Below are 23,776 nucleotides of genomic sequence, written 5' to 3' on the forward strand. Positions count from 1 at the left end.
CAGCCTGGGGGGAAGGTTTCTGCAGGAGGAGAAGGGCAAGGACGTTCCAAGCGCCGGGCCCAGGGGATCCGGACGAGCTGCAAATTCGTCTCCAGGTTTGGGGGTTGGTTGTAGCGTTGCTGCCACCGTCAGCAGAAAAATGCCTCTCTTTTCTTTTACATGTAATCAACCATAACCAGAAACAGCCTCCCTCGGAAAAAGTAATTTATGTCAGATGAGGAAATAATGCTCCAGACTTGTCATTTGTAGGCACTTTCTCTTTCTCCTGTGGGGCTCAGGCACTATGGTTACCAGGAGGGAAGGATTGCTCTTTTCTCCTCCGTGCAGCTGCGATTGCAAACTGTTTGTCTGGGGGGCTGCGGAGAAGGGAAATGCCGCAAATGTTTCCCAAGCACATGGAGCATGTGGTAGCATCATTGCTTTTCTGGAGGGAGGAGGATGGTCTGGGGATGAAGGGTGCATCCAGGCTGTGGGAGAGCTGGCTTCCCTTCCTGGTCTTTCTGGGCAGCTCCCTTCATCTCTCTGGGCCTTACCTCTGAGAAACAGGTTCTCACCATTTCTTTCATCCACCCTCTTATCTTGTCAGGGCAGAGACTTTCTCTTACTCTGCCCATGTGGGGGGACCTGCTTGTGGCTGAGCATCTAGCTGCTACTGTCCATCAAAGACTGTCCTTGGTGCAGTGCGATGGCCCTGCTCCCCACACCTCATGCCAAGATGACATGTCCTTGGGCACATGGACAGAGCATGTTGGGCTCAGAGCAGAGACAGCCCCTGCGTCTCCTCCTCCTTGCTGGCCCCTCCGCACAGCCGGTGCCTTGAGGAAGTGCAGTGGGACTGCTCTGCTGGTCTCCCTAGTGTCCTCTGATGACCTTGCATGAATAAAGCCCTTGGGTTTCTGACCGTTTCTTCCCCCCTTCCTTCCCAAAATGGAGCCACTGCTGGGGGGCCCAGAAACCTCCTGTCGTGGCTGGGAGGGCTGCTGAGCTCTCAGAAAACCGCAGGAGCTAGCACGTGGTTCCTGCGGTCTGTGGGTTTGCTTCTCTCACTGATACCCAGTGTGATGCCAGGGCAAGAATCAGCCAAAGGCCTGGACACTTCTGCCCCTCCTCGGAGACTTGCCGCCCCCTCCGGCCCTGAAAAGCGCCCAGTGGTGCTCCAGCAGCTAAGCTGGCTCCCGTGGCTGCGGGTCAGGATACAGGCTCTGCCGAGATAAGAGCCAGCTGTTCCTGCTGGAGCAGCCCATGGAGGGTAGGGCTTCCTGCTGCAGCTTCCCCGGCTCCTGCATTGTTCCTCTGCTGGAGGAGCTGCTTGCCCAGAGGCAGGGCCTGGGGTCAGGCTGGGTGCCCAGGCCCGGATGGCCGTGGTGTGCGGGTGCCTTCTGTTAAGCTCCTTGCCTTGCTGGGTCCATGCCCATGCTGCCCTACTCCCCATCATTCCCTTGTGTCCTGCCATATTGCGTGCGTCCTGCCAGGGAGCTTGAAAATGTTCAGGCTCCATTTCCCCGTTTACTCCCCATTCGTCCCCCCCCCCCAGCACCAGCGCTCTGCATGTTGTGTGACCAGTGAGAGCTGATTTGGTTTATTGTCTGCTGCAGCTGAGAGGAGGAGCTGCTGCATCCGAACTGCCTCCAGGGCACATTAGCTCCTGCCATTGCCAGACAGATCTCTTCAGCCTGACCTGGCAGACCTCGATCACATCTAAGCTTTATCTTGACCTAGTTTGCAATACTCTGACTCCCCCGCAAAGGACTGATTTTTAAGTCCCTGCACAGCGGTGTCCTGTGGATGCCAGTGTATCCCAGTGGCTGCCCTTTCCTAGGTTAGAGCTGCCTTTTAATCAGAACCACTGGTAGGACTACCTTGTCTGGGTCCCGATGCCTCTGTCTGCATGCCTTGCCCTGGGCAGCTCTCCATTGCACCCTTCCAGCCTGGCACACACGAGCTCTGCCTTTCAGCAGTGCAGGGGCAGAAGGGGACACCTCCCCCCTAATAACTCTTTGTCCAGCATCCCTTTAATTTACTAACAAATCCCCATTTTACAGATGGGGAAACTGAAGCTCTGCAGCAGGGAGTCACAGGGTTAAAACTTGCCTTAAGATGCAGTGGAGGCCTTGAATTTCCAGCCTGTGCCCCAGGGAGGAGCGGGGCCTTGTGTCACAGCTGTTGTGTTGTCTCCATCCCTGCAGCAAGCATGCCTTGGGCAGCCATGAGTACATCCAGCACTGCAGGAAGTTTGATGCCGACATCCGGCTGCAGCTGATGAAGAGGAAGGCCGTGCGCAGTGACCTGGCCAGGACGGTGAGCCATGCTCTCGAGGGGAAGCCCAGAGTGTCCTGAACAGCCCGTTGTCAGGACAGGTGGGCAGGGGGTGAGACCAGGCCTGTGCTTCCCACTCCCAATATGCAGCTACCGTTGCTGAAGAGAGGTGGTAGGCCCCTACTCCATGCCTTTTCCCTGCCAGGCAGGGCTTGCCTTGCTTGGTCCAGCTTCCCAAGTCCAGCAAACCACCCTGGAGCTCTTCCAAAAGCTCTCCTTCCAGCGTGAGCTGCTAAGTGTGGCTGTATAGTGACGCCATGGGGGTTCAGGATGGGATCTGCCTAGTCCATGTCCCCCACAAAGGTGCAGTTCAGGACCTGGATCTATTCCCCAGGATGCTGCAAGCATTCACAAGGTGATGGCATTCCCACCTTGTCCCCAGGGAGACCATTCGGTGCTAGGAAACCTGTCCTGATTACCCTCAACAGGAGGTGACTTTGTGTTCGTACTGCTCCAGGGACTCCAGCATTGGATCCTTGTAATTCCCAGGAAGCCTGGCACTGCCTACATGCCCAATAAGACCCATGGCCCCTGCCCCAAAGTGATGACTGCCAGGGGTCCTCTTCCATCTCCAGAACTGAGCATGTGGATCTGCTCCTGCCCCAGCCCAACAAGTGCAGGGGTGGTGCATCCCTCGGGGCACATAAGGACTGGGCAGTGGGAAATGATTCCCTAGGGGTCTCGAGTCAGATGCATCACCATGTAGCCCTCAAGGTTTCCCCTGGATGGGCTAAGGAACAAGGAGCTGAACGGCTTTTCCTGAAAGTCACTCATGGGCTGTTGGTGGTGCTGGCCAGGCTCCCTTGGAAGCCAGGAATATAGGAGACGCTTCCCAGTAGGCCTGAATTAGCAGCTGAGACTCTCAAAGACCCCCGAGGGCTTCCAAACTGCTGATCCATCGAAGGTGCTGGCTGAGGGCTGCAGATCGCTCCAACAGGTAGAGCCAGTGTCCTCGGCACCTGAACGGGCCTCTTCCTTGCGCAGGTGAACGATGACCAGAGCCCTTCCACGCTCAACCACTACATTCACCTTCAAGAGAGGCCGATCAAGCAGACCATCAGCAGGTGAGGACGTGTGGTGGGGGGGGGATGGGGCCCATACACCTCGCTTTGGAAAGGGGCTGCTCTCACTTCTGGGGCTGCTGGAGCCTCTTCAGGGCCTTTCCAGGCAAGAGGCATGGGCCCTAAAGCAGCAATGTCTGTGCCTACCTGCGTCTCCTCTCTTGCTCCTTCTCTCCATGCTGAGCTCTGTCACCTGATCCAACAGGCAGGCCCTGAGTCTCCTCTTCGACACCTTCCACAATGAGGTGGACACCTTCCTGGCAGCTGAGGTGAGTGCAACCCATCTCCATCCGTCGGGGAGGGAGTCGCAGCTCTTCAGGGGCAGAACCCCAGCCTTGCTACGAGTCCATACCGCTACAGAGAATAGACCCTTGGCCCTGGGGACAGGAGTGTGTCTGGGGTCATGCACACGGGACCTCCAGCAGCTTAACACAGCTGCTTAAAAACTGTTGTAGGCAAGCCATAGTGTGAAGGCAATCGCATGGCATTCTGGCTGGCTTCTCGACGTGCTGCGTGCATTTGTGGATTTGTCTACATGAGAAGGTGGCACCGGTTCTATCGTTTCTAAACCGGTCTCATTGAGTTGGGCTAAGAGGCTCTGCAGACACCTGGCTTGGTTTGAACATGGGCTTTACGGCTCTGAAACTGAGCTTGGAGTGTGCAGCATGGCAGCAGCGGGCAGCGTGGTTTGATGCCTCTAGATAAACCTTCTGTATGTGGACTCTACACGGGGCCAGATTAACGCATAGGCAAACTAGGCACATGCCTAGGGCCCTAAGTGAAGAAAGGGCCCAGTTGTGCGTATTTTACTTTTTATAATTATTGATTGAAAAAAAAAGCAGGGGCCCATGAGTTTGTTTGCCTGGGACCCAGTAAAGGATTAATCCAAGGCTGACCCTACATGCGGGGGTTATTGGCTCCCCCATGCTCAGTCTTAGCAGTCATAGCAATTTTTTACATGGCAGTACTTTTATGCCTGAATCTCAAAGCACCCTTTGAGTCCGGGCCACAGTGTATGAAGAGGAAGGAATGGGTCTCAGAGGTCCTGAGCACCGTGTCCTCTACTCCTGCCACGAAGGAACCCTGACTCCTGTAACAGAGACTCACTGGGATTTCCCTCCTTGGTTAATTGCTGCCTTGGTTGAGACCCAGCTCTTGGCCCGGAGCCCGTAGAGCCAACGAGCCTCTTTGTTTTTCCTCTGGCTGGGCACACCTGTAAAGGGAGAGCTGGCCAGAACCTGAGCTGAAACTTCCCTTCCCCCTTTCCCCATGCACTTGGCCTCCCACTTCCTGGTTCCAGGCAGGGATCTGTCATCAGAGGCAAACTTCACCAGCCTCACAGACAGAAAGCTGCAGCAGCTCTGCAAGAGCCAGTGCAGCAGAGACGTGGCTCTAGTCAGCTTCCTCCCTCCTCTCTGCTTGGCTCTCTGGGCCTCAGTTTCCCTGTCTGTAAAGTGAAGGAGCTAGAGCTGGCCCTCTGGCTGCAGCGGTTGTGAGGACAGGGCGGTAATGCTTGCAAAGTGCTTTGAGAGCCCCTATAAAAGGAGCGGCAAAAAAAATGTGTATGATCCAAACGCAGAGCCAAGCCTTTGTGCTGGCTCTTAATATATTAAATACAGTCTTGAATTAATGCAGGCACTGGTCATTGGCTCTGCGTAGCTCCTGTCATCTGTGGATCTCAGAGCACTTGGGCCAGGGAGAGTAAATGTCCCTGTTTTACATATGGGGAAACTGAGGCATGGATTGAGGAGACCTGCCTGGCGGTGCCTGGTTGCCAGCTGGGTCTCCTGGGCCCCCACCCCATGCTCAGACTGTCTTGGCCTAGGCCAGTGTCCATCGTCTGTACAGCAGCCTCCCCTAGTGGCAACTCCAGGTCCATCGTCTGGGGGCTACGCGTGGCAAACCGGTTCTGGCAACACGCCTGCCCGCAGAGCTCGGTGCAAGACCCACCACTGCCCTGGCAGCAAGTGCCCGTGTTTCCTCCAGCCTGCCCATTCCACGACCCACCCTGAGAACCGGCGCTCAGTCCCGCTGGTCTAGAATAGCCGCCGGGCCTTAGCGTCCGGGCCGATTTGCCTCTCTGCCCATCACGGGTGCTTGTGCTGGACAGAGCCACGGACGCTGGTTGGTTTTGGCAGAGCTGCAGGCTTCCCCTGTGCCAAGCCCATGTGCAGAAGGTGCCGTGACTCTCCCTCCTTGGCTGGTGCTCTGCCCACTCTGGGAAGAAACAAGGAGCTGGATGAATTGAGGGCAGGCAGATGCTGAGGAGAGGGGTCATTTTCTCCGGGGTGTCTTGAGGACGAGGGAAGGCAGGTGCTGGTGGGTACGTCCAAGACGCTTCCCTCCTACTGCTAGCTGCTGGTATGCGGCTTGCTTTTGGTGCACGCAGACTCCTTTTCCTCTGCCCTGCCCGGGTCTGGGCTGTATCCACCTCCCAAGGCTGGAAGGCTTAGACAAACGGGAGAAAAGTGCTTGGAGACAGCAGCCTTCCCCAAATGGCAGCTCCAGGTCTGTGGTGTGAGGTACCCCGCAACCTTCCCCTCTCTGCTTTGCGGGGCTGGAGCAGTATGAAATGGTGGGACCCTCCTCTCCAGCTCTTCTGGGCAGGTCCAACTGGGAAGCTCCCATTCCCCTTCTCCTGGGCCAGACACATCCCTCTGTCCTCGTCTGTGCCCTGCACACCTTGCTGCCTGCACTCCCCTGGCAGGGAGAGGTGGGCTCCCCCAGGGTGCCAGAGGTGGCATTGGCTGGCCTCTGAGTGCAGTCAGCGCTGCATGGAGCAGCCCGGCCCAGGGCATCGCAGCCCCAGCAGGTCTCCTCCAGGCCCTGTCAAGCAGCGGGGTGGGTGGGAGGCCAGGCTGCTGGGCTGGGTTGGCGCTCTGTGCATGGCTGTCTCAGACGGGAGCCTCTCCCTGCTGCCTCTCCCAGGGAGACGTCCAGCCGAAGGCAGAGCGAGTGATCCAGTCCGTCATGGCCATTTGCAATGCCCTGGCTGCTGTTGAGTCCCAGGAGATCACCCGTGCCCTGAACCAAATGCCGCCCTGCCCTTCTCGCATGCAGCCCAAAATTCAAAAGGTGAGATTTTCCAGCTGGGAGCCGAAGTCAAGGGGAGATCTAAGCTGATCACGAGTGGTCTAGCGAGGCAAGGACTGGTTTCTCCCAGAAGGTGCTGGGGGCCCCTCTGGACATCACAGCAGGTGCCAGTCTGTCTTGGGCACTAAGAGTGGGCTTGATTCAAGGGGCCTAATCCAACATCAGCGAGACGCCTGCACTGGCTCGGACCCAAGGATTTCCAGGCCAGAGAGTGCTCTGTGGTCCCACGCAGTCCCGGTAGCCCGGGCCTGGGTACCTGCCCCATAGTCTCCGCTGCAGCCAGAGCTGGCCTTCCCTGCCTTGGAAGTGCAGGGTGTTCGGCTGCTTTCCCAGGGACTGATTGCTCACCCATGAAATCCTGGTGCCCTAGCTTCAGAGGGCCGCTGGGCATGGTGACGGGTGCAACCAGAGGGAAAGCAGTGGGTTTTTTCACCAGAGCCCGTGCCCTCCCTGCCACTGCACCATGTGTACAGCTTCGGGGCAGCTGAGAGCAGGCAGTGCCTCCATGGTATTACTCACTCCCAGCGCCCTGGTGCCAGGGAAGCTGGTTACATAAAGTCCCTGGCTTGGAGGATTGCTTCCAGCTGTGCCTGATGGTGCTGGACTCACCCTCCAATTTGCTCTGCTGGTTTCTTTTTCCTCTGCAGGATCCAAATGTCTTGGCTGTGAGGAAAAATCGAGGTAATTTTGCTTCTCCTCCTCCCGGTCTGCTGCTGAGCTCTTTCAAATCCTTCCCCACTGGGCAGACTTTTGCATTTGAAATTTGTATGTGTTCATTTTCAACAACAGCAAAAAAAGATTATGTCCCCCCGCAATTTTAGGGGGTTCTTTTCCTTGGTTTTGTGGGGTTTTGGTGTCTTTTGGGTTTTTTCCCTTTCCCTCCAAAGCACCCACATGCAGTGTGAGGTCATCTCCAAATGGCTTGAAGCCAGCCAGCAAATTTCATCCCCTGGAGAGATCGCGAGACGTGCTGGAGGGCTCATGGAGGCAGCTGTGAGCACCTCCTCAGGCACACGGATGCCTCCCACATCCCAGAGCCCTCTGCCCTGCTTTTGTCTGCCAACGAGCAGCTGGGCACGTTGCTGCTGTCCTGATCAGCCTCTGGCCAGGCTCCCATCAGCAGCCTTGGACGTGTGCAGGAGGCACAAGGGTGTGAATGGGGAAGCAGTTGGTTGCTTCTGATATGGGTTGGCTTGAGGCTGCCCTGCCAAGGCCCAGCTCCGTATTCTGGGCACGGGCTGGGGGAAAAGGCGGCACTACTAGACTGCCAGAATGCCCCATCTCACACCCCCGCTGCCTTCCCTTGCAGAGAAGATTGTGGAGACCCTGACGGCCTCTATCTTGGATCTGGTGGAGCTCTACTGCAACACCTTCAATGCGGACTTCCAGACCGCGGTGCATGGCAGCAGGAAGCACTGCCTGGTGCAGGAGGCCTGTCTCCTGCCTTGCCCCCTCTCCTTCACTGTCTACGCCACGCACCGTATCCCCATCACCTGGGCTGCCAGGTAAGCGCCTAAACCACTGGTGTGCCTCTCAGGGCTTTGAGGGGCAGTGAGACGTCCCCACTTTGTCTGAATCTTCACTGTGGTCTGTCTGCAGCCAGGTAGCCGGGGCAAGGCTTCCCTGGAGAGGCGAACCTCTTTGCATCCTCAGCCGTTCAAGCTGCACAGGTGAAAGCCATCTTGAATGGCTGAGGGTGCCCAAATCCCTTCCTCGTCTTGGGGGCCTCTGCCTCACCTTTGTTTTGCAAAGAGCAGCTGGTGCGTTGCTCTCTGTCCTGACCAGCCTCTGGCCCACTCGAGGCTAGGATCCCTCCAGCAGCAGTGGGCAGGTACAGAAGGGACAAGGGGCAAACTGGGGTGGCATCCTAATCTCTTAGTGTGGCAACTCTTGTGCTCCGGGATGTCACTGGTTGAGAGGCAGGAAAGCATCTTCTCTCCAGGCAGGGTGCTTGGCCAGCTGAATGCCTTACACCAGTGGTCATTATGTCTTTCTCTGAGCCCACCTCCCACGCCAGTCCTTCTTGGGACAGAACATGCCATGGATCTGGTCTCTTCTGGCAGTTCCTGCGCTTTAGGGGCATGTAAAGGAATGACTGTTGTCTCCGGATCCATCAAAGGCAGAAGCACAAACAGCTACTGGCTGCCAGGATCCCCATTTCTGTCCCTTTGTGTGGTGCAGAGCGCTCGGTGGGCGGTGAAGGATGGAGGGATGCTCCGCTTCTCCGTGCAAGGAGGTGGGATGGAGGGCGACGGCTGGGGTGCAGCTGGGCTCCGCAGCCCTCTCTCCAGCTCAGCCCAGTGCTGCTCCTGCCGGCTGCGCTGGAATTCCCTGCCGCAGCCCCCCCGCCCCCCCGGCCCCGCAGACAGTGACAGATGGCCTGTTCCCAGCCAGGGCTCCAGCCCCGGCGGTCAATGGCTGTTTGTGCCTTTGCCTTTGATGGATCGGGAGACAATGAGGAGGGTGCGTGTGTGGGTGTGGGTGCCGGGGCTGGGGGGGAGGCGAGGATGCTCCTTTGTTCGCGCCCGCGCCTGGATGCCTGTGTTTTGCAGGCCCGATGCCCATTGATAATCTGCATTCCTGGCTCTCTTACGGGCTCCGGCAGCAGGGCTATGCAAGGGAGGGGGGGAGGCAGCAGCAGCCGTAGCAGCCGCCCCTCCGGGGACCCCTCGCCTTTGTCCCATCCTTAATGTATTCCGATTGGTGATTGACTCCGAACAAAGGAGGTAGCCTGGGAAATCCAGGCATCCTCTGACCTTTGCTGCCCTGCGGCCCTCCTTGGCTCGGCGCTCGGCACCTGTCACATGGCCCTGCCCTTCTGGGAGACCCCCGTGTGATGGCATTCTCCGTGGCATATGTCGATCCGGCTGTCTGGAAGGAGCGGGGTCTCCTCTGCCTGCCCTGCCGCCATCCTTTCCTAAAGGGACAGCAGCCTGGGAAAGGAGAGCCAGGAGGGGTGGAGGATCCCTCACCTCCCAGCTGGGTGTGATGGGGCAGGGGTCTGCTGGGAGTCCACCCTTCTCTCTAGGGAGAGGGGCCGTGCTGCTGGGTTGGCCCATTTCATCCACAGCAAGAGCATCATGAGCCCTGCACTCGAGCATCACTCCACCCTTTGGTGCCCTTTCCCTCAGAGGCTCCCAGGAAGACACTAGCCATGGCAGAGACCCTGCCTGCAGTGTGAGACCCTTCTGGGGAGGTACCAGCTCTCCGTGCAATTCCCTTGAGGCCCCTGGTTGCAGACCCAAGGGCCAAATGTTGGGCCTGCTGTTTTCCACGTACCTTCCCTGGGAATCTGGCCCATCTCCTGGTTGTGCATCACACCCGCTCCAAGTAAGAGTCACGTGCCACTGCCAGGGCGAGCAAGCTAAGTCTGCCCTGGTCATGGGGTTTCACCTCTCCTCTGTACGGGCAGAAGTGACTCCTGGAGCTGATGGGTGCAAGGGAGATAACCCCCCTCTGAGCCTTTACTGGCCAGCAAATAATCAAATTATCTGTCTCTGTGGCCTGGCACTCCTGCTCTCTGGGGATGGCAGGAGGGAGGGTGCCAAGGAATCAAGAAAGGGATGAGGGACAAGGGCAGAGGGGAGCAAACAGGGAGGAGGCAGATGGAGGGGCTATGAGGCCTGTTACTCCTTTGCTGCGAGTTGCAGGCCTGTCCTTACCCCTCTCTTGCTTTCCCCCCTTCCCGTGGCAGCTATGAAGACTTCTACCTCTCCTGCTCCCTCAGCCACGGCGGCAAGGAGCTCTGCAGTCCGCTGCAGACGCGCAAGGCTCATGTGTACAAGTACCTCTTCCACCTCATCATATGGGACCAGCAGTAAGGCAGCTCCCTGTTCACCTTGGGCCAGTGGGATGCAGCGTGGGGAGCGGGGAACAGGCTGGGGTTCCTGCTCATGGGGGTTTGGGTGCAGGTAGCCAAGGGGATGCAGGCAGAGGGCAAGATGACTAGAGCAGCAGCAAGATGCACGGCTGCCTGGGTGACCCGGCTGAAGAGCCCCGCTCTGTGTGCGCTGAGTATCAGCCGTGGCCTGGGGGGTCCAGCATGTGCAGCTTCATGGCAGAGCCAGCGGAGCTGCTCAGACTATGGGTGTTGAATTCCCAGGCAGCATCTATTCTGGCGGCTGTCAGGCTCCTTCCTTGGACCCTGTGCTCGGGGGGTGTGTGTATGTGTCTCCAGCTGCTTCAGGGAAAGGGGATCTCATCCAAATATAGCCCTGGCACCAGGGAGCTTGTGGTTGTCTCCTGAGTCCCGACCATGCCTGGCATTTTAACCATGCCGGCGGGAGGAGGGGAGGGCAAGGGATAATTTTAGGAGGTGACTGTCCCCAGGAAGGGCACAGGGAGAGACAGAGCAGTGCCGGTATGGAGGGCAGCTGCTAGACGCCTCCCTTCATGCAGCGTTTTCCCTTGCAAACCGCCTCTCTTGGACCCGCTGGTGCATGGGCTGGGCCCGGAGCTGGCTGGGCAGCCAGGAGCTTGCGTTCTTTGCTGGCGGCAGAGAGAGTCCTCCGCCATGGGTGCCCCCCGCCGCCGGGGGTATGGCGCTGCCCTGGCCCCGCACACTTCTAGACTCTGCTAGCCCTGCGTGGCCGGCTTCTGGGACACCTGGCAGCACTTGCCTTGAAGGTGCCTGAATGGGCAGGGAAGAGGCCCGGGGACGAGGTTAGTGTGCATGTGTGTGTGCGCGTGCCCATGCCCTCCTTCCCATGGCGGGGAATCAGCAGGCTGCAGAGGGCACTGTGCCCAGTCCTGCAGCTGGGGCTCTCACCAGGCCATGGAGGGGAGGGGATGGAGGCAAAGCCGGTAGGCCGTCTGAGCCTGGGTAGGAGGGGCGTGCCCCGGAGGTGTACGTTTGCCGTCCCCCCTGGGTATCACCTTGGGGGAGCCCTGACTACCCAATGCCGGGGCTGCGAGGTTTCCATGTAGCCTCACACTGGTGTTTGCAAAGGGGCTCTGATGTTGGAGCAATGCAGCACCAGGGAGGGTGGAGGATGAGCCCTTGTGATCTGAGGTCACCAGTTCCAGGGGCCAGCCCTGTGGTCCCAGTAGCTGGGGGCTCAGCACCCCTGCATTTCCCAGTTATGGATAAAGGGGGGAAACAAGGCCTTGGCCTTCTGGAGCAGGGATACCGGCTCCCTCTCCAGAGCCCTACGGAGCCGTGGACATGGCAAGCGGGATGTCAGCAGTGGCAGGGGGCTGACATCCCGGCTCATGCTGCACCTTCTCCTAGGATCTGCTTCCCGATCCAAGTGAACCGGCTCCCGCGGGAGACGCTGCTGAGCGTTACGCTCTACGCCGTGCCTGTCCCGCCGCCGGGCAGCTCCTCCGAGACCAACAAGCAGCGACGGGTGCCTGAGGCGCTGGGCTGGGTCACCACCCCGCTTTTCAACTTCAGGCAGTGCGTACACGTCCGAGCCCTGGGGGGGACCCTCTGCCCAGGGCTGGCATGGGGCACACGTGGGCCTGTCCTTGCTAGAGGGGCAGGTTGGAGTGTGGTGCGTGCGTGTGCTGGGAGCTCTGGGCCCCCACGCCAGCATCACAGCGTTCACCCTTGGGCTGAGATTGCTGCTCCTGGGGACCCAGCTCTGCAAGGGGCTGCTTCCACACTAGTGGGGTCTGCAATGGCATCGCCTCCCCTCGGGACGGTAGTGCCCCAAGGCCTGGCACTTGCTCTTATCTGTGGGTCCCGGTGCCCAGGCTCTGAGGTCTCTCCCTGCATCCTCCTCCAGGGTCCTGACCTGTGGGCGGAAGCTCCTGGGCTTGTGGCCAGCGACTCAGGACAACTCCAGGGCTAGGTCAAGCGCTCCCAACTTCAACCAGCCTGACAGCGTTATTCTGCAGGTGAGCCCCGGCTGGGAGCAACAAGGTGCCCTGTTTTGGTGGGGGAGGAGAGGGGAGAATTGGAGCCAGTCAGAGCCTGGCATTCAGAGGGCATCAGGCATCGAAGAGGTGGCTGGAGCTCAGCATCCTCTTCTGTGAGCCGGCCCGAGGGCTCGGCGCCCCTGGTCTGGTACCATCATGGGAACCACTGCGCAGCATGCGCGAGGGAAGGTGGCACACCTCGCCTGGATACTGTGGACCAGACCCTGGGGTGGTTTCCAAGGTAGGATGGGTGAGAAGGATGTCGGCCTTCCTCAGCTCCAAACACAACAGTGTCCCCCGTAGTAGGAGATGCTGACCTACCAGCCAGGCACCTAGAAATAGAGGGCCCTTGGCAGGCCCTCAGCTGCCTTTAACTACCCTGCTATGTCCTGGCCTGGCATGTGCTCCCTTCACGCGTTCCCCGGGCCCTTCTTTCGGGCTCCCTGTGTCCCACACCGGCTTGGCAGGGTTTCGGCAGAGCTCCCCGCTGCCTGAGAGGTGGGAGGGGGCTGAAGCATTGTGCTGGAAGCCAAGTACTCCAGCTGGAAGGGATTTGAGGCTCTTCTCCCCTCTGGCGGCATCTGCGATGCTCGCCCTGCTTTGGCCCTGGCAGGGGGCTGCCTGCTCAGGACTCCCTTTGTTTGTCCTCATCTCTCCTCGTCCCGTCTCCTCCCCTGGCTCTGCTGCCGCCCCTTCTCTCTTCACTGATTTCCATGACGCGTGTCCAAGAGATTGGGTTTCTCCCAGCGCCACTTACAAATCCATCAAGGTTTTCGGTTGAGATTGGGCGGCCGGCTGCCTCGGCACAGCCCGCTGCTAGCAGGATGCCGCCTTCCTGCAGTGCTTGTTCTGCCGCTCGCCCGCTCCCAGCACCGGCCCCGTGCAGGGCTGTGACCTCACGTTTGTCCCCTGTGGAGGATGCAAGGGAAGCACCTCGGTGCTGCAGCCCTCCAGAAAGTGGTGGGTCTCTGGGGGACAGGGCCTGCAGATGCTGGGCTGGCCATGACCAGAGGAATCTCCCCAAGCCTCCCAGGCCAGGATACTTTCCGTCCCACTAGGCTCCTAATGCTCCTTCTAGCAAAGAAGTGATCGGGGCAGGCTTCCCTTCAGCCGCATCCCAGCCTGGATGCTGGGGGTGCCCAGAAGTGCAGCCTGCTGCCTGTCCTGGGGTGCCTGTGGCATCCAGACCACACAGGACATGGGCCAAGGAAGTGGGGAGAAGCAGGAGTGGTTCTGCTTGCTCCAGGGTAAGGAATCAGTGAGGCCGGCCTGGGTCTCTGTAGGTTGAGAGGAGGTGCGGGTGCCTTAATGGCCCTTTGTGTTCCTGGGCTGGAAGCTCCCCAGGTCTTGGCTTATGGGCACGCCAGGGCCTGCTGATGCATGGCCCTGGCACGGAGTCAGATGCTGAAAGCTGATCCCGGCTGCTGGGAAGGTGATGAATAGGCCTTGTGTGGGGCAAGTTTCACAGCCATGGCAATGGGTTGCAGTGGAGGGCAAGCCTTCGGGGCACCTCCCCTGCCCTTGGAGCATGGGGCAAGGGGAGGGTGGGCAGGGGAGAGCCCCACTAGGCTTGTGGGAGCAGCAGCATGGGTCAGGGAGCACCCCTTGGGGCTACTGGTAAGGCGGTCTGGGTGCCCCTCGAGGGTGGCAGCGGCCCATCAGCAGAGTCTGACTCGTTCTGCCCCCCCACCATCCAGATCGACTTCCCCACCTCTGCATTCGACGTGAGGTTCATGAGCCCGCCGGCTGCCGAGTTCAGCCCCAAGTACGAGTTCGGCAGCTTGGGGGATGAGGAGCAGCGCAGGCTGAGGGAGGTGATGCAGAAGAAATCGCTCTACTGGTGAGAGCCTGGGCTGGGGCTGCAGGGCAGGGGTCTTGCACTGGGGAACAGGGGACCTCGGGCTAGGTACTGGCTACAGCTCCTCGGGCTGGGCCTGAGATGGGCCCTCCAGTGCACCTGCACCTCTGCTGAGGACGTGGTGCCCCACCTGCATGAGGGATGTCCTGGACTCTTCCTGTGGCCCCTCCTGACCTCTTGCTCTCCCAGACAGCTCCGAGAGGGAAGGAACAGCCCTCTCCAGAGGTGTTAACGCAGGGGGTGTTTCTCCAGCTGTTTTCCCTCCCTTGCTCCCCACCTGCCAGCAGCCAGGCTGCCAATGTTTGCTGCCCTGGGCTGCCTGTAAACAGGAAGGATCAGGTGTCGGTGGCTGCACTCGCCCGGGGTCAGCTCGCTGCAGGCTGCGCACATGTCTAGGTCATTACTGCAGGGTTCCCACAGGCTGGGCAGGGGCAGGGGGAGGGGGTGACATCAGCTCCCTCCTACCCACGCTGGGGATCTGGGAGGTCCTGAGGAGCTGATCCCAGGCATCTGGAAGGGCCCAGGCTGGGACTTCACACAACCCCCCAGGGTCCTGCCAGGCTGCCCAGTACCGAGCCTTACCCTGAGGTCTGGAGAGCCGTCCTTCCCGGCTACTGCCCTCTCAGGGGTGGTGGAGCAGACCTGGGTGCCTTTGCTCTACTGGAGCACCCTCCCTCGCCCAGTGGGGGTGAGCAGTTGGGTCCAGCCCCACCAGCAGCTTTTCCCACTGCTGCCAGAGTCCTGAGTCCCACGGTTTCCTTGCTGGCAGGGAAGACCCGGCAGGGACACAGCAGAAAACGCGGGCTACTGTGACCAGCGAGTCCTGAAGGCCACCAGGCATGTGGACTCAGGGTCTCCAGCCAGAGGGTAAAGGGCTGGGCTGCCCCCAGTACTGCAGGGCTAGAATGGGCAAATCCACTGGCTCAAAACATGGCATTTCCCGGGGTGCAGGGAGCAGGCAGCTTGCCCGTCCTGGCATCGTGCTTCTGCAGGGTGGCGCCCACCCTGCCCCAGGGCTTGGCAGGTTCACGCGCCCTTCTCCTGAGCTGGCAGCAGTGTGTTGCTCTTGTTTGCTTTGGGTGAGATCGCTGAAGGGAGTGCCTGGGAACAGAGCAGGCCTCCCTCTTCTCACACACAGGCACACACACCCCCATCCTGACCCCAGCCCTTCCTCACACGCAGGATGGGCCAGTGTCTGACCCTGCCCCACTCGCTCCCCTGGGCCCTGAGCCGTGGCCATGCCATCCCACCCAGCCCAGAGCACAGGGTTGCCCACCAGGTGCTTCCTCGGGAAGCCATGCCCGCAGCCTGGGCAGCTCCCGCTCCGGGACAGAGGCAAGGGCAGGAAGCACCTTCCTCCCTGGGCTCGTGCAAGCTCAGAGGTGGCTGGAGGAACTGCTGACTGTCTCCTTCCCCATCCGCTGCCATTGTGATCCCCTGGCATCCTCTGAGCCCCTTCCCCAGCCCCCCAATACCTGCCCTTGGGGTGACATGCCCATGGAGGGGAGCAAGTCAGCAGAGCCCCCACCCCAGGCCCCGCAAACCTGCCCTTGGGGTGACTGTGCTGCCCCCTTGTGGCTTCTCTAAGCAATGACATCCTGGCTGCTGGGCCATCAGCTGAGGGCCCAATCCTGCTTCCCGCATGGTGCTGCCTAGCATTGCCGTGCTCTGCCCTCTGGCCCCAGCTCTCCAAGGCAGGGCACCCGCTACAGGCATAGTCCCCCCAACCCAAGCTTTATGGCCCCATGCACGTGCAGTCCCCCCTTCCTGAGCTCTGTGCCCCCTGCTACTTCAGGTTGACGGATGCCGACCGGAAGCGGTTATGGGAGAAACGTTACTACTGCCACATGGAGCCCGGGTCACTGCCCCTGCTGCTCGCCAGTGCCCCCAGCTGGGAGTGGGCCTGCCTGCCCGACATCTACGCCCTGCTGAAGCAGTGGACCTACATGAACCACCAGGATGCCCTGGGACTCCTGCATGCAACGTAAGACAGCGCCCGGGGCATTCACCTGGGTGCGGGGAGACGGGGGCTGTGCTGAGGGCCAAGGCAGCCCCTCCTCCTTACCCTTGTCCGTTCCTAGGTCTCTTCTTTCTGCCCCTGAGCCCAGAGCTGGGTGACCCCAATCCTAATGTCCAACTGGAACCTCTAAACTCAGTCTTAACTGTGCCCTGCCAGGATGAGGGTTGTGGTGGGTAAAGTGAGGACAGCAGAGGAGCTGGAGGATCCCCAAACCCTCCAAAATCCCAGGGGTGATTGAGGGGACCCAGAGGCTTCTTGGAGACAGGCTAGGCCTTGGTGTCTCTGTGGCTGGGCTGGTGGCACCGGTGGGATGGCATGGTTTGCCTCACCTTGAGAAGGGCCTTGTGTGATGCCCTCCTGGTGACACGTGGCTGGTGGCTGTAGGTTCCCCGATCAGGAGGTGAGGAGGACGGCTGTGCAGTGGATCGACTCCATATCCGACGCAGAGCTGCTGGACTACCTGCCACAGTTGGTCCAGGTGGGTCACCCCAGGCGAGCATGTGAGGCTTGCCAGGCCCACAGTGGCCAGGACAAGGCCCCACCTGCCCCATCTGTCCTGTCTGCTCATGGAGGAAATGCTCCATCTCCCTTCTTGCAGGCCCTGAAGTATGAGTGCTACCTGGACAGTCCCCTGGTGCGGTTCCTTATGAAGCGAGCCATCTGCGACCTCAAGATCACGCACTACTTCTTCTGGTAATGCTGGTGGAGGAGTCGCAGCCTTTGGGACGACTGTGCCCCCTGCTCCGGCTTGCCCAAGGGAGCAGGGTCCTATCCAGGATCTCCCCTGGTGTCGGGTGCTGGGGCGGGGGAAACATCCCCATGACCCACGTCCCAGCCGTACCTCCTCCCCTGGGGCTCCCCTCGCCCTCAGACCTGCAAGCCCCAGCTTGCGTGCTGACTGCTGTGGCTGCGCTCTCTCCTCAGGCTACTGAAGGACGGTCTGAAAGACTCCCAGTTCAGCATCCGCTACCAGTACCTGCTGGCGGCCCTGCTCTGCTGCTGCGGGAAAGGCCTGCGGGAAGAGTTTGACCGGCAGTGTGCGCTGGTTAACACCCTGGCCAGGCTGGCCCAGCAGATCCGCGAGGCCGCACCGTCCTCGCGGCAGGTACGTGCTTGGCTGAGACCATGTCCTTTCCCCAGCGAGGGTGCGGCAGGCGGCTGGCTCGGGTTGCAGACAGGACTCCTCTCCCTGAAGCGTGAGAGCAGGATGTGGGGCCCATAACTGGGCTCCATTGGATGTCTCCAAGACGGCAGGAGCAGGGCAGGGGCTCTGTCTCCCAACCACTCCAGTCCCAGCCTCTTTCTTCAGGAGGTGCTGGAGGCCGTGGATATGGGGGCCTGGCTACATTGCAGTTACTTGTGCTCCTCCTTTCCCCCCAGCCCAACTCCCGTGCTGGGAGACAACCCAGCAGTGCCGGTCTCATGCTGCTCCTTGGGTCTAACAGCCAAGGTCCCTGGGCGAAACAGGTCCCCAGGCATATAGTGCTTCTGTGTTCAAGCTAGAAAGTCTCTCCAGGGGTTGGGGAGGGAAGGGGGTGGGCTGTGACATTCATGCCCTTGGCTGCGTCCCATCGCCCCTCTACCTCTGGCAGGCCATCCTCCGGGAAGGGCTGGAAGACGTGAAGCAGTTCTTCAACATCAACGGCTCCTGCCGCCTGCCGCTCAGTCCCAGCTTGCTGGTGAAGGGCATCGTGCCCAGGGTGAGTGACTGAGCTAGGGGAAGCTGCTGTTCCCCCTGCTGTGTTAGACCTACTCCACTGGGGGCTGGTCCCTCTCTCCCCTCCAAAGCCCCTGCCCAGCGAGGGGAAAAAGGGAGGAACCCACCCTGGTGGGTGCCAGCCCCTCCTGCCCGCTGGGGTGTCTGTGCCGCTTGGCAGCGTGACTCTCTGACCTCCTCCCCCTTCTCTCCCTCCCGAGGGCAGGACTGCTCCTACTTCAACTCCAACGCCGTGCCCCTGAAGCTGTCCTTCCAGAACGTCGACCCCCTGGGGGAGAACATCCGTGTCATCTTCAAGGTGAGTCCCGCCACCGCCTCTCCAGGTTGGTGCGGGGCACTGGTGGCTCTGATCAGACAGCTGTCAGCAGGTGCCCGCTTCAACGCCGGTGGGGGAAGGAGAGCAGGTGCCCGGCACTCGGGACCTGGGCACAGAGCTCTCGGTGGAAGGAACCGGCTCCATAAGGGTGGTGCTGTGAGGCCTCCGCTGCATGACGAAGGCCGGTTCCCTCAGTGATGCCTCCATTAGCAGGAGGAGGCTGCTGTCTTGATGCAGCCTTTGGATGCCACATTAATAACAGCCCAACAGACGGCACTTGAGTCCAGTTCTTGACCTACTGGGCTTTCCCCATAGAAGCCAAACATTTATGAGCCTGTTAAGTCACTTAATTCATGGACAACACGGTTGCCTATATCCTGTACCCTGAGGCAGTGACTGAGGTAGTTCTCAGTATCCCAAGTTTTGGGGTTCACAACCCTTCCCCATCCCATAGCCTAGGCCCTGCAGTTGATGTGCATCCCCTTACATGCACTCCTTTTAGGCTTCTACTGGGGCTCGTCTCTTCCCTGGAATATGCAGATCCTTAGACGTGACATGATCCTCCTGCATTTTGTTAGTCTGGGGGTTCATGTGAGCTGTGCAGGACAGGGGCCCCCATAGCTCTGAATGGCCTGCGTAGAATTGCACCGGGTGGAGCAAGCTCCCGGGGGGACGCTGGGCTGCTGGCATCCCGGAAACACCGCGGTTCTGACCATCCTCTTCCCACCTCGGGACGTGCAGTGTGGAGACGACCTGCGGCAGGACATGCTGACGCTGCAGATGATCCGGATCATGAACAAGATCTGGGTGCAGGAGGGGTTGGACATGCGCATGGTCATCTTCCGCTGCTTCTCCACCGGCCGCGGCCGAGGTGAGCCAGGGCCCAGCTATGAACGTCATCCTTATCAGGTGCTCTTGCACCATGGGGGCTGTGTTGATCCTTGACCTGGAGATGCTGCAGGTGATTCCTCGGAGGGCGGTTGCAGGGCCAGGATGAGCAGGAAGGGGGCTTTGAGAACGCTTCCTGGGGCAGCCTTCAACAAGGGGTCTACACTGAGGTTGCAAAAGCATCTGCCGGGGACAGCTGTGCAGCTCTTTCATAAGAACCAGGCAGAATGAGCCCAGAGATGCAGGACGTGAGGCTGCCAGCGTCGACTCTTTTCATGTCATTGCTATACACACAACCTCCCTAGACCCACTGCCATCTTTAACCCCTTCATCCTGCTGGACTTCTGGTTGTTCACTTGGTGCTTATCCAGGAAGGGGACTTCAGCAGACCTGACCTGTGGCTGCTTGGCCCAGCTCATGAGGAGGAGAAGTTGGCATAAGCATGTGGGAGCGCTCTGGCTTCCCCTTGTGCATCTCCCCCCAGTTACATCCACTGCAGTTGTCCTACTATCTTTTCTCTGTGTTGTGTGCCTGGGACTCGCATCACAGCTCTGCTCTCAGAGGGCGATGCCCCTGAAGGAGCTTGTGGAGCGATTTCCAGAGACTGACTCTGTCTGTAGGAGTTGCCCAGGGTTTGGCCTGAATTGGTGACAGCTAAAGCCTTGATGGCCTGTGCCAGGACCTCCCTGCACTGTCCTAGGTGGGAAGGAGTTTGTCTGGAGAGGCTGAAGGCGGAGAGCTCCAAGGAGCTGACTCTGCCCCTACTGCCTCTGCTTCCAGGGATGGTGGAGATGATCCCCAATGCAGAGACCTTGCGCAAGATCCAGGTGGAGCACGGGGTAACAGGCTCCTTCAAGGATCGCCCTCTGGCAGACTGGCTGCAGAAGCACAACCCCAAGGAGGATGAGTACGAGAAGGTAGGAAGCCAGGGGGGGCTGGCTCTGGAAGGGAGACGGGCCGTTGCAGTCCACCTGGTGCAAGGGCCTCAGGAGCTGGAAGGAGGCAAAGCACCACAAGTGCGTGCTCCAGCCAACGTGTCATCCGTTGCAGGCCCTCTCCACAAAGAGCAGTAAATGGATGGACCATGAGCCTGGCTTTCACCAGTGCCCAGCCTTGTTTATACCTTTTGGGCAGGGAATCAAGTCTCCGTGCTCCTACGGTGGGGAGCTCACTAGCCCACCAGCACTTGTGCCTGGCCGTAGACTTGCTTATTTGTTGGCCTGAGGGTAGCTGGATTTTTCTCTTCCGTGAGAAGTAGAGCTGAAAGCAAGAGCTGCTGAGGGCTGGGAGGCTGAGCAGTACCCAGTGCCCACCTCTGCCCCATGGACTGGTGGGTGAGGGGCTGGCTGTTCCTACGCTTTCTCCCACCCGCTCCTCTCTGGTGCCTCTAACCACCCCCTCCACCCGGCAGGCCGTGGAGAACTTCATCTACTCATGTGCCGGCTGCTGTGTGGCCACCTACGTGCTGGGGATCTGCGATCGGCACAACGACAACATCATGCTCAAAACCACTGGCCACATGTTCCACATCGACTTCGGCAGGTTCCTGGGCCACGCTCAGATGTTCGGCAACATCAAGAGGTGGGTGTCATCCACCGGAGCCGGGATCTCTGCCTGCCTTGCCTAGCCACTCTCGTGCTCACCTTGCTGGCTAGAGCAGGGCTTGGCCCCAGCTTCCTCTCCCTGCAGCTGTTATGTGGGGGGCTGCTGCTGGGGTATCATCTGCCCAGTGCTTTGAGGCTGGAGCGGCTGTAAGGAAGCGTGGCTGTTCTCAGCCACAGTAGCGTACATGGCGAAGCTGTCTGCCCCCCCGGCTCGATCCCCCTCCATTGCCTGTTTCCCCAGGGATCCAATCCCTATGCTAAGGCAGGGCCTGCCTTGCTGTCTCCCTCTCTGGTGCAGGGACCGGGCCCCCTTTGTCTTCACCTCGGACATGGCCTATGTCATCAACGGTGGTGACAAGCCCTCCAGCCGCTTCCACGACTTCGTTGACCTCTGCTGCCAGGCATATAACCTCATCCGCAAGCACACCCACCTCTTCCTCAACCTGCTGGGCCTGGTGAGATACCTTTGGCAGGGGTTTACTGGACCTCCTTTCTGCCCGGCCCCTGCAGCCAGAGGCTCCATGGGGTGTCCCTAGTCTCTGCCAAAGGATAACGAGGCCTTGAGGTGCCTCCTGGCCCCTTCTCCCTCTGCATCTGCAGGCTTAGGGGCTCTGGCTGTCACAGCCCTGTGTGCTGGGAAGCTGGATGCTCAGCCCTGGGGTTGGAGTGCTGGGTGCTGGTGCCCCTCAAGTGCCTGCCCAGTCTATCTGAAGACTGGCTTAACACCGGGAGCTCATCTGCCAGGCCTCAGCCATAAACAAGAGGTGACTGACACAGGCCGAAGTCAGGGGTCATATGTCTCATGTAGAAAAAACCTGCCCCTTCCCTCTCTGCTGGTCAGCTCTGGAACAAGGATGCTGGATGAGCCTTAATGGGAGAGCATGTCCACGATTCCCACGGGCCCCGCAGTGAGCAGAGAACCCCCCTAGCCAGTTGTTACACCCCCATTGACACAGCTGCCCTGCTCCACAGATGCTGTCCTGCGGCATCCCTGAGCTCTCTGACCTCGAGGACCTCAAGTACGTCTACGACGCCCTGAGGCCGCAGGACTCTGAGGCTGATGCTACCACCTACTTCACCAGGTAAGAAGATGTGGTGTTGGGTGAGAGCACTCCCCATGCCCTGCACAGGGAAGGTGACACCCGTGCGTTACAGGTGGAGGATGGGGCCTCTAGTGGTGGCACACCCCACCTGTAAGGCAGGAGCCAGCCTCTGGGGTCCAGCAGCCCTGGTGAGGGGCCCTTGTGCTCTTGGGAGAGTCTGGCGCGCCGCACAGCAGGAGCCCTGAGCACAGGGTGCCTAGGATCAGCTAGACCCTGCTGTCCTCTGTGACAGGTTAATCGAGTCCAGCCTGGGCAGCGTGGCCACCAAACTCAACTTCTTCATCCACAACCTCGCGCAGATGAAGTTCATGGGCTCTGACGCCCGCCCCACGCTTTCCTTTGCTCCCCGCACGCACACCCTCAAGGCGTCCGGCCGGATCCGCGACGTCTTCCTCTGCCGCCACGAGAAGGTCTTCAACCCCAGCAAGGGCTATGTGAGTGGTGCCATGGGCGATCAGAGCAGGGGAGGGGCCGTGCGCAGGAGCCTGGTCTCTGGCCCCTAGGCTTTGTCACAGGAGATGAGGCGTCGGAGACCAGCATAATCCTGCAGCAGCTTTCACCTCATCCTGGCTGGGCTGGGCGTGGTGAGGGGTTTCAAGCAAGCAGGCACATGGGAATATGCAAACAAACACTGGATGGCAGCGCTTGCTCCATTCAGAGCCCACGACTGGAACCCAGCGCTCACGTGTTCTCTTCCCTGAGGTCCTTAGGGATGTTTTGAATCCTTTCTCCCTTCAAATCCCTGCTCCAGGCCTGAAAGCCTCCCCCAGCCTTCCCCAAGCCTCAAACAACATCAAAAAGAGCCCTTTCATTTTAATTTCTCAGCATCTTGCAGCTCAGGGCATGCACGGTGGGTCTGACTGGGTCTCGCACTGTGCGTTTCTCACGCCGGGTGTTACTTTGACTTCCCTGACGTGGGTCGCATTGCTCCCATCGCACACCCATGTAGCAGAGCGTGCAGCGAGCTGCTTGGCTCACAGGTGGTTCTGCTTCCCACTCCCGCAGATGTACGTCGTGCAGGTGCAGCGAGAGAGCCCCCACGAGGTCGCCTACATCCAGCGCACCTTTGAGGAGTTTCAGGAGCTGCACAACAAGCTACGCCTCCTCTTCCCCTCCTCCCAGCTGCCCAGGTAGCCCTCCCCGCTCTCCTCGGCACCACCTCTTTTGGAAGGGGGAAGAGGCATTGGCTGCTCTGCAGCTGCAGTGGGTGTTGCCTTTACCCATGTGCCAGTGGGAGGGAGCAGACTGTGCCTTGCTTCTTGGCTCTCCCTGGCTCTAGGCTGCACCTGTGAATGTGGGTCTCCTCCGCAGACTGTTTCTTTCCGCCCTAAGCACAGCCTGACCCAGTCTAGGCTTGGCCCACTATAGCCCTCCGTGGCTCACAGCACATCCAACCCACCTGGAGCCAGCTTGGTTCTCCTGTGCCTGCACGGTACCCATCAGATTCCAGCCCGCAGGCAGCTCCCCAGCTCTCCCCTGCTCCAGGTGGCACCCACCCAGCTTGGCATGGAAAGTCCTCTAGGCTCCTTGGCCACGAGAAGTGGTCCCCCTTGGGAACACAGCACGGAGGAGCAGGGCAGCTTCAGCGGTGCTTTATGCAGCCCTCAGGTTTGCTAACTGATCTCTGTTCTCTTCCCCCTCCACAACCGGACAGTTTCCCCAGCAGGTTTGTGATCGGCCGGTCACGAGGAGAGGCCGCGGCTGAGAGGAGGAAGGAGGAGCTGAATGGCTACATCTGGCACCTTATTCATTCGGCACCTGAGGTCACAGAGGTACGGGCCTTGCCCCGCGCTGGAGGGAACCAGGAACATTGACCTCATTGGGTGGGTGGTAGGAGGGACTGTGGTCTAGTGATCAGGCAAGAAGCCAGTGATCCTATTCCAGCTTCTTTTAGTGACTCAGGTGGGCAAGATAGTAGGCCTCAGTTTCCCCCTCTGC

General features: G+C 59.8%; 1 protein-coding gene across 5 annotated transcripts in view; it reads left to right on the forward strand.

Annotated features, from left to right (window-relative positions):
- PIK3C2B (phosphatidylinositol-4-phosphate 3-kinase catalytic subunit type 2 beta) overlaps positions 1–23,776 on the forward strand; it is a 57,568-nt gene that overhangs the window by 30,399 nt on the left and 3,393 nt on the right. For all 5 annotated transcript variants that reach the window (XM_090025103.1, XM_090025101.1, XM_090025102.1 and 2 more), the window contains 24 exons: positions 2,187–2,298; positions 3,301–3,380; positions 3,583–3,646; positions 6,306–6,452; positions 7,118–7,151; positions 7,780–7,975; positions 10,165–10,287; positions 11,701–11,868; positions 12,200–12,311; positions 14,030–14,172; positions 15,986–16,174; positions 16,595–16,688; positions 16,809–16,903; positions 17,135–17,315; positions 17,803–17,910; positions 18,133–18,225; positions 18,985–19,114; positions 19,912–20,048; positions 20,543–20,712; positions 21,034–21,190; positions 21,708–21,817; positions 22,071–22,272; positions 22,844–22,968; positions 23,493–23,610. In XM_090025103.1, the coding sequence (XP_089881229.1) occupies positions 2,187–2,298; positions 3,301–3,380; positions 3,583–3,646; positions 6,306–6,452; positions 7,118–7,151; positions 7,780–7,975; positions 10,165–10,287; positions 11,701–11,868; positions 12,200–12,311; positions 14,030–14,172; positions 15,986–16,174; positions 16,595–16,688; positions 16,809–16,903; positions 17,135–17,315; positions 17,803–17,910; positions 18,133–18,225; positions 18,985–19,114; positions 19,912–20,048; positions 20,543–20,712; positions 21,034–21,190; positions 21,708–21,817; positions 22,071–22,272; positions 22,844–22,968; positions 23,493–23,610 (3,088 nt within the window). The remainder of the gene's footprint in view (positions 1–2,186; positions 2,299–3,300; positions 3,381–3,582; positions 3,647–6,305; positions 6,453–7,117; positions 7,152–7,779; positions 7,976–10,164; positions 10,288–11,700; positions 11,869–12,199; positions 12,312–14,029; positions 14,173–15,985; positions 16,175–16,594; positions 16,689–16,808; positions 16,904–17,134; positions 17,316–17,802; positions 17,911–18,132; positions 18,226–18,984; positions 19,115–19,911; positions 20,049–20,542; positions 20,713–21,033; positions 21,191–21,707; positions 21,818–22,070; positions 22,273–22,843; positions 22,969–23,492; positions 23,611–23,776) is intronic.

This window comes from Crocodylus siamensis, chromosome 13 (genome assembly GCF_052110815.1).
Source record: "Crocodylus siamensis isolate JL-2025a chromosome 13, ASM5211081v1, whole genome shotgun sequence".
Taxonomy (NCBI): domain Eukaryota; kingdom Metazoa; phylum Chordata; order Crocodylia; family Crocodylidae; genus Crocodylus; species Crocodylus siamensis.